This window comes from Vigna unguiculata, chromosome 4 (genome assembly GCF_037176805.1).
Source record: "Vigna unguiculata cultivar grain cowpea cultivar isolate G323 ecotype 2 chromosome 4, ASM3717680v1, whole genome shotgun sequence".
In the NCBI taxonomy this organism is placed as follows: Eukaryota; Viridiplantae; Streptophyta; class Magnoliopsida; order Fabales; family Fabaceae; genus Vigna; species Vigna unguiculata.
Window position 1 is genome coordinate 35,434,074 of NC_140795.1, and position 12,518 is coordinate 35,446,591.

The 12,518-nt window shown below is 34.5% G+C and overlaps 2 protein-coding genes across 5 annotated transcripts; one reads left to right on the plus strand and one right to left on the minus strand.

The window, feature by feature from the left end:
• Window positions 1-3,518: 3,518 nt before the first annotated feature.
• On the plus strand, window positions 3,519-8,388 carry LOC114181674 (uncharacterized). 4 transcript variants are annotated; one of them, XM_028068187.2, is made up of 8 exons: window positions 3,519-3,681; window positions 3,787-4,015; window positions 4,276-4,666; window positions 4,935-5,072; window positions 5,305-5,464; window positions 6,804-6,951; window positions 7,147-7,314; window positions 7,853-7,992. In XM_028068187.2, exons 1-7 carry the CDS (start codon window positions 3,539-3,541, stop codon window positions 7,270-7,272), a joined length of 1,335 nt encoding a protein of 444 aa, XP_027923988.1. In that variant the 5' UTR covers window positions 3,519-3,538; the 3' UTR covers window positions 7,273-7,314; window positions 7,853-7,992. The 4 variants fall into 4 exon arrangements, with proteins under 4 accessions (XP_027923988.1, XP_085528295.1, XP_027923987.1 ...); XM_085672169.1 differs by having other exon boundaries at window positions 7,147-7,279; window positions 7,853-7,990; XM_028068186.2 differs by having other exon boundaries at window positions 3,522-3,681; window positions 3,790-4,015; window positions 7,147-7,263; window positions 7,853-8,388.
• Window positions 8,389-8,479: 91 nt separating this feature from the next.
• LOC146887088 (WPP domain associated protein) lies at window positions 8,480-12,301 on the minus strand. Its single transcript, XM_085672168.1, has 4 exons — window positions 9,403-12,301; window positions 9,175-9,301; window positions 8,764-8,865; window positions 8,480-8,603 (listed from the first exon to the last, which is right to left on the minus strand). Exons 1-4 carry the CDS (start codon window positions 12,102-12,104, stop codon window positions 8,526-8,528), a joined length of 3,009 nt encoding a protein of 1,002 aa, XP_085528294.1. The 5' UTR covers window positions 12,105-12,301; the 3' UTR covers window positions 8,480-8,525.
• Window positions 12,302-12,518: the final 217 nt, after the last annotated feature.

Here is a 12,518-nt window from a genome sequence, read left to right on the forward strand (position 1 = left end):
CGACGATGTTGCGACGCCGCAGAGAGACGACAATTTCTTTAAAACTTTATTTTGTTTTGTGATTCTCTTGATTTTGTCCCAATTTCTGTAATTTTTGTTGTGATTGTTATTAATATGTTTGGGATTGTATTGATTTTACTTTGATTTTTCCAAGATCTTGCCTTTATTTGTTTTCATTTCGTTGGATCTTGCTTTGATTTCGCCAGATCCTGATTTCGCTAGATTTTGTTTTGATTTGCCTGATACTCCCTTCTTCAGATTAGGGTTTCTATTCTTTCTTTAAAGATGGTGGGTCAGCCCGTTAACCCATGAACCTGGTCAGTTACGGGACGAGTTTGGTTTCTCTACCCGTTTTCATTACATAGGCTGACCCGATCCAACCCGTTTTTTTTGGGCCATCAGCGGGTTGGGCTGAAACGGGTTGGGTTGGCCCGTTTTGCCATCCCTAACCAAACGCGAGACTAAGTATGGTCCAAAGAATTTCACCCAAGTGTTTAGATCACTCTCCCCCACACAAGGCAAGGCTACACTCAAATCCACCAAAAGGAGTGAAATACTTTTAAAGTTTTTGAAACCTTCTGAACCACAAACTCAAGTGGGTCGGCCACCAAACTTAAAAGAGAACAAAGGAAGAAAACAACTAAGACAAAACAAAGATTACTTAAGGACAAGCAAGAAAAGCACAAAGCCAAGCAAGTTAAACTCTAATGAAAGAAAATTATATGACAAAACTTTTACCAAAACAAACAAGAAAAGCCCATTTAAAGACCCTATGGAAAGTACTTGAACATGTCACACTAAGTCTTAAATCATGCATACACTAAGAAAGATAATAGCCAAGTTAAGAATGAAACTAATTAGCCAATATCACCCACAATTTTAATATGAAAACTAGTAGCATAACACCTAATCAAAATTGCACTTTTGGTTCACCAAAGAGCAAGTTTTCCCTTGGCAAATGAGTAAAAAAGGTGTTAAGATTTTTCTTCTTTCACAAATTTCATAAGATAGAAAGACAATGTTTTTAGGTGTCTTGGACACTTAGTTCCTCAAATTTTAGGCCAAAATCAATTTCAAGGAGCATACATCAAGCAAGACATAAAGTGAATGCAATATCCAAATACTTGGAATAACAAGAACAAGAAAACTTCAAGCTAACATATGACATATGACTCAAGCAAAAGTTAGGCACATTTAAAGACTCAACGTGACATACACAAAGACACAAACATGTAGCTATCATGCATTTAAACTCATGGATTTGAAGTTCCATGACTAAGCATCCAAAGACATGTTATCCAACCACATTTAGGAGCAAAAGAGTCACAAAACCGAAGCCAAAATTGTCACAACATAACCTGAAAGCGTTGTTTTTCGTATTCTCAGCAACTTTAACCCATGCTCACTCATTTCATCATAACTCTTTCCAAAGAACTCCAAATGCGTTCATTCTTTTTTTGTTGGAAACTAGACTCACAGGGCTTTCTTTTGATACAAAGAACGTTACTTTTGGACCACTGAGCTAGCTGCAATATTGTTTTCAAAAATGCACACATTGTTGCCAGCACTATTTTTATGTGGACCGTTCAAAGATAGCTACACAAGACAAGGTTAGAACATGAAAACATCATATTCAAGGACAACCTAGATCTGATATCAAATGATGTAGGATTATCTTGTTCCTTTTAGAATATTATTGAATATGGTGATGGTTGATTAAGAAAACCAAGGAAATCCCCACTGGACATTAAGATAGCAAGCTATCTAGATGTGAAAGTTCCTTTCCAAGGTTCTAGAGAAGAGAAGAATGGATTGATTCAAAAAAAAAAAGAGTGAACAACACATAAAAAGAGTAAAACCCAAGTCACACACACAAAGAAGAAGAAAACATAAAATGGAAAGGAAAGGAATGATAAAAATATGAGAAGTACGCCACTACAAGGCTAGGCTAGAAGAAGCCATGGCAACCTTGAAGATGAGTGGATGTGTGACGCCACTTGAATCAAGATTCAAGATAAGGCTTAAAAGAACTCCACTTCCTAAGGAGGAAGACTCTCACAATGGTTGATACACAAAGGTGTTTAATTTCTCCAAAATGATCAACCCTTGTACAAGTGTTAGAGGTCCCTTTAAATAGAAGTGTCTAGGGGCCTCTTAGCAAAAACAAATAAGTTAAAAAGGATTATAATGCAAATAACAAAACCTAGAGTCTAGAAAGTAGGTAAAAAAAGGAGCACATGGACACATTCTAGAAGCTTTCTTGGCCAAGGCAAGGTGGATGCTCCTTCTAGATGTTTCTAGACTTCTTGGAGGCCAAGGCATTTGGTCATCCTTTCTAGATGTTTCTAGAAAGCTTTGCTACTTCTCTTTTCTCCACATGTGCTCTCCAAAAGCCATCTAAATGGGTCACTTGTCCTTCCTTGTCCCACCTCTTAATGAACCTACAAACACAAGTTAATTTTGAATTAGCATGTTGGCTTTAGGTTAAGCTAATCCTTTGAGTCAACACGTCAACCCAAAGTCAAGGTCAACAAGTCAACTTAAAAATAGTCAACCAAGCCAACTTAATGGAATTTTAAATAAAAGAAAATAAAAGCAAAGGGATCAAGGAACTCCCTTTTTTCTAAGCATGTGCCATGGACCATCATCCTTGGTAGGGATCAATCCTTTATCATGATACATGCCTTACAAGCATAAGAACAAAGAAAATTAATGAGAGAAGATCATGCAGAGGTTGAAGGTTTTAAAATCACACTGAAGAGAATTATCTCATAGTTAAAAACAACAGAGGGAGCAAATATAATAACACACAGGTTTTTCCATCTTGTCCATATTGCAAGAGAAAAGGTAATCAACCTCAATGTTGTGGGTGGAGGCTAGATGTAAAATGCCACAAATGCGGTCAATTGGGATATGTGAATAAGGTATGCAAATCCCAAGACTCTCAAGAAGATGTTAAGGTTGTGGAAGATAAATCAGAGGAGGAACTACTTCTTACAGCATCATCTTCCACATCACCATACCTTTAACATCGTTTCTTGAAAACTAATGAGATGGACTTGATTGATGCACTTAAACGAATTTGGGTACCCAATTGACACTTTTTTAAAAGTGGAGACCAATTTAACACATTACCTCCAAAGTAGGGACTATCCGAATAATTAAACCATTTATATATTTGAACTGGTGGTGTTAAAAAAGTTGACAAGGAATAAAAGTAAATTCTTCCCTTATTATAAAAACAACAGAAAAATAAATTTATAGAAAAAAAAAGTTAAAATAAAATAATAGTAATTGAAATTAAAAAATAAAAATACATATACCAAAAGTAACTTACAAGAAAAAAAAAAGGACCATATTTAAGCCTTATTTTCTATCATATTTTTATTGATCACTAATCTAAAAATATGAGTATGCTTTTGTGAAGGGAAAAAGAACACTCGACTCTTTAGAATCTATTGTAGGGACCATTTAACAAGATATTTGGAGACCAAACAAATTGGTTCACCTTAGCCATTTGTACCTTTTTCTTTTTCTCATGGACTCTAGATGCATTACTTCATTTCACTCTTCACATTTGCATCTCAAAATCCACAGAAATGCAAAACCAAATCCATCATGGACAAGAAATCTACATGGGAACACAACAACAACAACAAAATTTGTCTTTAAAATGAGCAAGTATGACATGATTTACATGATTCATTCTCTATAATATTGTATTGTAGAAGTGTATCTACTCTTTTTGTGTCAGCATCTTATATGATGAGTTCAAACTTCTCCCAGCAGAAGCTATCACAAGTATTTGTGCTACCTCCATTGGCAACAACAAAAGCCATTGATTAGAAGGAGGATCTATGGTAGAAAGGCACAAAAGTTCTCCAATGAATTGAGCAAAGAAACTAGCAAAGTAGCTGAGAAGAAAGAGGGTACTGTTGTTGGTGCAGTTGCCCTTATCATTGGTACTAGTATTGGTACTGGAATTCTTGCACTTCCAGAGAAAGCCTTCCCTGCTGTACTCCCTTTTCTCTATCACCTGCAGAAAAAAGATGTTCTGTCCTTCAAAATATCTAAAAATTTGAGCTTTAGTTCCTGTAAAAATTCAATAATTTTTTTTAGTCTTTGCATGGAAACATGTGTTTTTACTTTATAATAAGAGACTAAAACCGAATTTCAAGATATTTTGAGGGGAAAAACATGTTTTACTTAAGAAAAAAAATAAAAAAACAGTTTTCTTTATTTTAACATGTCCAAAACATTTATGCACCATTGCAGGGAATTATTCCAAGTTCTATATCAGTAATAGTGTGTTGGATCTTTCTCCTCGTTGAAGCATTTTTGCTGGTTGAAATAAATGTGGCTTTGATGAACAAGAAAGGAAGGAAAGAGGAAGAAAATGAGTTGGATGTTATTTCTATCAGAACCATGGCCCAAGAGACACTTGGTGAGTGGGGTGGAACAGTAGCCACTGTTGCTTATGTTTTCTTGGGATATAGTTCCATGGTTGCATATAGTTGCAAGTCTGGGGAGATTCTTTTCCAACTCATCAATCTCCCAGCACCAGTTTCAGGCTCTCTATTCACCGTTCTCTTCACAATGCTTATCTCAATTTGGGGAACCCAAGCCACTGATAGAGTGAACCAGTATCTCACTGCTTCCTTGATTGGTACATAAATATTTTAGCTATGCATGTTTCTAAATTGTAATTAGCATTGTGCTAATTTGACCATATTTTGCACAATATTGTTTCATTATGTTAAATGCATAATGCACAATGTTTGCTTATACAAGGACTAATTTATTAAGTTCTTACTATAATTAACAACTAAATTGAGAATACATGGCACTTGTAATGTAAGTACTAAACTATGTTCAACCTTTCTCTTCTGATGCATAAGTTCTAAAACTGATATTGTATAAGTTCTTATTTGCAGGTTTATTACTGGTTATTGAGGTGCTAGCTGTTGTTTTTGGGGGATGGTCAGGAGTTGAAGGCCTTAGTGACTGGACAAAGATTCCACCAACCATACCTGTTATTATTTTTTCCCTTGTGTTTCATGATATAACCCCATGTAAGAATGAAAACAAAAGCATTTGGGTTGGTTACTTCATCTCTTATATGATGAACAAAAGCAGCAATATAAGCCATATAAACACACAGTGTTATAAATTCATTATCTTAAGGTTGTACATTGGATGTTGCTACTTGATCTCTTATATGAATTTGTTCATGAGTTGTTCTGGGTTGTTCTAAATTCTATGAGTATGGTTTTGCTAAAGCATTTGGCTTTACAAACATTGCAGTCATTTGCACTTATTTGGAAGGTGACCTTCGTCGTATAAAAGCTTCAGTTTTTATTGGTGCTCTTGTGCCACTGGTGGCAGTGCTTGTCTGGAATGCAGTTTCTCTTGGTCTTGCAGCTGAAGCAAAACAAGTGGTTGACCCTGTTGCCTTGTTATACAGGTAATTTTTCCCTAGTAAAATACTTTAGGAACAATTGTGTTGCTATCAGTGGTGGATCTTGACCAACATTGATGGGGGTGTCCAAATAATACATCCAAAATTTATACATTTCATTATTGTCACTAACACAATAAAAAATGAAGTATACGAAGAAAATTGAGAGACATAAATACCAAAAATGATTTATCAATATACCTATTTAAATAATCTATTCCTTTATTCTTCATCAATATACCTATTTTAAGAAAAAAATACTAAAAAGTGATTTATCATAATCTAATAAAAAATTGAGAGACATAAATACCAAAAGAAAATTCGATGATAATCAAACCACACTTAAAATTCAATTATAAAAAATACACAGTACAATCATTTTTTCTTCTATGTTGATAAAATAAAAAATTAATATAAAAGAGAAATTATTAAACTAATATTTCACTATCAAGTGAGACAAAAAAGAATTACCTTCTTCTTTATTTCTTCGAATGGAAGAGAACAGTTGAGAGATGAAAGCAAAAATAATTGATTTTTTTCTCTTCCGAAAGAAAAGAACATAGGTAAGAATGGAAGATGAGAATAATTTGTAAGAAATTCAAGACATAGACATATAAAATAGGCTCATTAAATAAATTATTGAATTAATATTTCACTATCAAGTGAGACGAAAGAATTACTTTCTTCTTTTCTTCCTTGAGGATGGAAGAAAATAAAGGAGAAATAAGAGAAAAAATAATAGATCTTTTTCTTTTTAGAAACAAAAGAAAACAGATGAGAATGAAATATGAAAACAATTTATGAAAAACACAATCTATAATGAAAACAAATAATTAAAAATATCTTGATAAATTTTTTAATCTTTATTCTTTATTATATTTGATTTTATATTTTATTATTTATTAGTATTAATTATTATGTTTATAAAAGAAATAAAATATTTAATTTAATATTTATAACAAAATAAAATTAAAATACCTAATATTTATAATAAAAAAATCAAAATATTTATTGTAAAAAAAGTTTCAAAATTTTGGGGGGGGGGGGGGGTCAAGGCCCCTGCACCCATGATGATCCGCCCCTGGTTGCTATGTAATGTAAATATGAAGTTAGAGGCAATTTTGAGAAACCTTGTGTAAAACTCACTCAGCAAAATCTTCTGTAACAAAGTCTAATCCTAGCAGAAAAGATTGGTTACATGAACTACACAAAGTAATTAGACTTCTAATATATTATGTATATGAAAGTATTGATGCAAGCTTTTACACTTTTGTGAAACAAAGAGCGATAGAGCCTCTCAAGCTGCACCTCAATCAACGAAAACTCATAAATGTCAATTTTTTAGGTTGAGAAACAATGGGGTTTCAATTATGGTCGCTGCCTTCTCACTTTTGGTAGTAGGTACATCACTTATTGGCACCCTCCTAGCCTTCACAGAGTTCTTCAAGGAGCAACTTAAAAATGGAACCTGGCATTCCCCTCCCACAGAAAAGGTAAAACTAAATTATGCTCCTTTAATATCTATGCTAATTACAACCGTTATTGGAAATCCCATATCGACTAGAAATAAAGTCAATTTACGGTATATAAGTGGGTGCAAACCTTGTGTTACTCTTTACTTCTTTTACCCTATAACACAGTTAACAAAGAATCATGCTATGCTGTAATGAATGAAGTTTTTTGGACAGGGAAATTGGTGGAGCAGGAATAAAACAAATTTCACAGCTGTAACAATGGTAGTTGCTCCCTCACTGTTTGTCTCAACAACATTTCCGGATGCATTCTCTGCTGCCACAGATATTGCTGTAAGCTGAGAAAGAGGTCTTTCTGTCTGTGTGGCATTGAAAGATTAAGTGGTAGTTTTGGTTTGAGAAAACATTTCTTTGTTTTTACTTTTAATTACAATAATGTCACCTTATTTTGCGTTTTCAAAATTTATACAAGAACAATGAATATGATACACTCTCAATTTAGCTCTTGAAAGAATGAGAAATTTGATTTGGTCACTGAATTTGTAAAAAGTGTGACAATTGCATTCTGCAGTTAAGTTTTATGGACCATTTTGTCAGTAAAATGAAATTTTAAGGACCAATCTGACACTAAATAAACGACTATTTTGTCATTGAGTTTTAATATTCAGGAGCAAAACCCTTTTTACACTTTCAAAGACTAGATATGATTTTTCATTCTTTCAGTGACTAAATGGACAACATTACACATTCATGGACCTAGTTGATCATTTATCCTAAAATGAAAATAAGGTGGAATTTCTGTAATTAAATTTTTCCAAAAAACTGTTTTATCAATTCAATTGATCAATCAAAAGCTCTTTATGTACATAGATAAATTCTGTTTCCTGTGGTTAGTGGTTGTTGATGTTTTATTGTGTACTAGGGGGGATATTGCATGACAGTGCTCTATGGAGTTCTTCCACCAGCTATGGCATGGGCAATGCACAAGAGGGAACCTGAGCTTTATGGTCAAAAGGAATTTTTAAATGCAAATGTAGCACTTCTTGTGGCTGAATTGTTTGCATGTGGCATTGTGGTGGAGCAAATCCTGCAAGATATACCAGCACTGCACTCATAAATGCCATTTTTTTTTCCTGTTCAAACATCTACCAAAATTCTCCTTCTCATGCCTGATTTTGCAATAGAATCATGTCACATTTGTGTTGAATTTGAAGAGTAGGAGATATTTGAAGACATGGTGCCAAAGTTTGGGAATGAAGCATTTAAAGGAACATAGAACAAGCTCATTACATTTGAGTTGCAGAAAATGCTGCAAAGCTTGAAGCCTTACTAAAAGATTTGGTTCTTTCTGCTTCAGTATGTACATAAACTACTCTTTAATGAATTCTAGAATTTACAAAAAGAAGGTTTATGTAAATGTTTGGTTAGTATAATTGTTCTTGAACTTGATACTTCCAACTCTTATTTTTTTGCTTTGGTATGAGCTCCTATTTTCTTGTAAAAGTTCTGATAGAGGAAACCATTTTTCTGTGCTTTTATGAATAGTAGCCACATATTGCTAACAGAAATATAAATGTTCTGCAACATACATTTGTTTATGACACGACACCAATTACAGATTCAACAGATCCACTAATCAGTTCTCTTTTTATCAGCTCCAAAATGTTATAGACCTGTCAAAGATTAGAACAAATGAAAAAGAAAAATAATTAAAGAATAATGGTGCAACAAATTTAAGAATTAAGATATAAACTAAGAGCATGATCTTTCAAAATAATTTGAGGGCAGGCCATAGTTTTAACTGGAAAATCAACTAGAATATGAACTTTTCACCTCAAAGAACTGCTGCAAAGCTGGTGCATGCTGATGAAGGGTTGCATATATCTTCTCAAGTAACGTTAAAAGTGCATCAACTTGATCACCAAGAAGATCAACCTATATTTAAACAGAAAAGCTTTAGATTTTGACTGTTTCTCCAATGATTACTAGCATTTGCAAGAAGGTGAATAACCTTAAATATTAGGACAGTTTGGTCTGAGAAAGACAGTGAAAACAACTTTCTTATGTTTGCTGTTTTCAGTCTTTACTTTCAATGTTTCCTATTCAAACATTTGAAAACAAGAAAAAAAAAAGTGAAAAAAGTGATATTTTTGTAACTAAAAATGGAAACATAAAAATCATTTCTCAAACTGAATGACCCTTTAAATTTCATGAATGTACAAAGTTTGAGGTTATGCTACAGACCTCAGCTTCAGCCTTTTGGAGATTCTGGCACCTTTTAATGAAAGCCTTCTGATAAAGTAATTCCTTGCTTCTGAAGCAACCAATCAACTCAATAAGAGGATCCAAACAATCTTTCATCTTTTCCAATCTGTATGAATAGTTAGAGAAAATGTAAGAGGAAGGAAAAATCATATAATAGGTAGATGGTATCCATGTGAAAAACAGTGATGAACAATGATGGTGAAATACCTCAAAGCCATCATCTCAAACTTCTGGCATATCATTGGCTCAAATTCTCCAAATGTCAGTAAAAGATTCAAAAGGGGCATGAAAGCAGTAGAAGACAGCCTCAATTGACCTTCTTCATTATTTGACATTTGATTCTGAAAATTGTTTGAATCACGTAGACTGTGGCCTAAGCTGGTGCCTAAGTGCCTCAGAAGTGCCTTGCCTATACCTAATTGTTGCAACACATTTTCTACCTTGCTGGTCAGTGAAGAGAATGTTTCTTCTTCTGCAGTTATCAAATCTTCAAATATTTCATGCTCATGTAGGTCTCCACGTTCTGAACCCAAGTCTAGTTGCCTGCATTGTTCCTTGATCTCACACTTTGCACTTAGCATCAGATTCTCCTCTGCCTCAAAACAACTAAGTAGAGACTCTAACAGTATAGTTGTCAAGTTTTCTTCTCCCTCATCTTTCCAAAGTTGCTTTAACATCATAGAAGAGGTAGAACAATCATCTTCCATGGAATTGTCTTCAACCAATGAATTAACTTCCATGCTCAAGAAAAAGGCATCATTCAATGTTTCAACCATCACAACTTGGTCTACCTTCTCTTTGATGTAATTCTCCATATAGTAGTCATCTAGTTCCCATCTCCATTCCTCAAGCATGACTTTGAATACAACCATGTTCACATCTTCCTTCAGAAAACTTTCAATAGACATAAACTGCAACTGATCCAGAAATTTTTTCCTGTTTTCTCTATGCTCCTTTGAAACAAAACTTGCAACATTGACCAAGTTTTTCAATGTTTCACCAAAGACAATCTGATGTATCTGTTCTGATATGACACTGTTTACTTCGCAATCTACCATCTTTTTGTTGAATTCATCCACAGTTTTCCGAATGATAAACATGGATATATCCTCACTTATGGTGCTGTTTATTTTTTCATCTACTTGGTTACTACATGTCAAGCACTGTAAACAACTTCCCTTAGCTTCTCTGCTTTGTTCTTTGATTAAGGAAAGTTCTTGCTTTGCTGCCTCAGACAAGAAAATCAGATTTATGTCCTCTCTGATCTTTCTTTCAATTGTTTGTTTTTCTATGTTCTCGTTCCACTCATTCATTACTTCCCTTAAGTAACACTTACATACATGCTCCTGTATTTGCTTCTCCAACTCAAAGTTGAGCAATTTTCTATTGAACTCTTCTGCTTGATCATCTATAGAACCAAACACATTTTCTGATTTCAAATTTTGATTTACGTTAAATTCCTTGTCTCTTGGTGACACCATTTCTAATTCCTCCAGTTTTTTAGTTTCAGCATCACAAATTTCTTTTAACTTCTCTTCATAACTTCTCTGACTTTCAGCAGCCTTGCTAGTATGACTCTCATCTACTTCTGATAACTGCCCCATTGAAAATGGTTCTGTGTCACGAACACATCTTTGCTTGAAAAGAGATTCACTAAGTTTAACATTCCGATATATAAAATTGTCCAATTTTTCAGTGACAACATGGATTCTTTCTTTCACACGATTCAGTTCCCTTCTTCTCCTGGAATATGAAGCCTTTCTTTCTTGCAATATTCCATGCTTACTCAAATTCATTTCTTCACTCTTCCGGCGAATAATGGACTCATGACTCTTTATCAACTTTGCAACATACTTGCTCCGATCTTCATTTTCTTCATCTTCTGCAGACTTTTCTGTCTCTTCCACCCTCTGAGAGAACCTGTTAGGCATTTCATGACTTCCTTCAGGTGAAGAAGGCCTTGTTGGGGAAGAAGGCTTTACTGGGGAAGAAAGTGATGAACAATCAGAATCTTCAGGATATGTGTCATAGAAATAGGAAAACTCATGCTGCAAACTTGTAAACTCATTCATCAACCTTGGCCATTGCTCCTTCCAAACATTCACAACATGATTCTCATCTTTCTTCACTTGTTCTTCAATGTTCTCTTGAAAACTCCTTATGGAGGTTCCAATTAATATAGACATCACATCTTTCTCAATTGCCAACTTCCATTCCCTCTCTTTTGGCCTCATCTCGCACAAGAAAAGTGCAGATTGCATCTTCCCAAAAGCAAGATCCATAGTCTCCTTCAGTATCTCAATATCAGAACCCATCTCCTCAACCTTTTTCCCACCAACACCATTGTTTTGTACCTTACTCAACACTTCATGTTGTGGTTCATCCTCACCAGCTCTCAGCTCACAAAAACCTTCATCACCACCACCATCTTTATTCTCATTTCTTGTTGTTTGATCATTCTCAGCATCGAAACTTCTTGTTTCAACCTCATGGCTAACTCCCAAAGCAACCAATTGTCTTTCTTTCAGCTCTAAAGCATGCCTAAGTTGCAACTCGTTTTCTAATCTCTGTATCAACTCTTTGTCCTTCTCTACTATGGCTAATTCCGTTTCCTTCAAACGCCATTGAAGGCGATGCTTTATGTCTCTCAAGTCATCAAGTACCTCTTCATGGTTGCTCTCAAGAAAGCTGCTTTCAGTCTCTGCATGAACAATGCTTAGACAACCTTCAAGTTGCATCACTGCTAACTCATAGAACTTTGATATCTCATTCAACCGCTCTAGCACTCCTGTTTTTCCCTTCATTTTCTCCTGAGCTTTGTTCATGGCATAGTGCACGATCCACATCATGGTAGAATCTGCCAAAGATACATCATATCTTCCATCAATACATCGAAAAACCCCATCCATTTTTCCCAAGAAATGCACACTACGCAACAAACCCAGTTGAAACTTTATTGCAACAATAACAAGGTAGTGGCATAAATGCTACAGAAAATTCATCAAACAAGGTGAAAATGCATAAAGTGAGTGCAAGTCAAAGAGAATGTAAATTTGATCTGAAACTTCCTCTAAAACGGGTAATTTTGACCCTTTCAGGACCTTTATGTGGTAAGCATGTCTCTAGGCATTCTTTAAGGAGCATTGTTCTACGAAATATTTATAGATATGTGGCTCTTTGTATTTATTTATCTAAAGCTTCAAGAGAAGTAAAATAACAGTGCAAGAAAATGTAAAGAAATTTTGTCAACGCTTTTAAATATGAACTGTTCCATTCATCAATAAATTGTAGTTTGCAGTATCTAATACCACGCTCAAGATATA

Coding starts and splice junctions, on each gene's coding strand:
- LOC114181674 (XM_028068185.2), top strand. CDS start 3,539: ATGGACTCTAGATGCATTACTTCATTTCACTCTTCACATTTGCATCTC. Junction 4,016..4,275: donor CAGAGAAAGCCTTCCCTGCT/GTACTCCCTTTT, acceptor GCACCATTGCAG/GGAATTATTCCAAGTTCTAT. Junction 5,073..5,304: donor GTTTCATGATATAACCCCAT/GTAAGAATGAAA, acceptor CAAACATTGCAG/TCATTTGCACTTATTTGGAA.
- LOC146887088 (XM_085672168.1), bottom strand. CDS start 12,104: ATGGATGGGGTTTTTCGATGTATTGATGGAAGATATGATGTATCTTTG. Junction 9,302..9,402: donor TTTGAGATGATGGCTTTGAG/GTATTTCACCAT, acceptor CTATTCATACAG/ATTGGAAAAGATGAAAGATT. Junction 8,604..8,763: donor CTTTGCAGCAGTTCTTTGAG/GTGAAAAGTTCA, acceptor AATCTTTGACAG/GTCTATAACATTTTGGAGCT.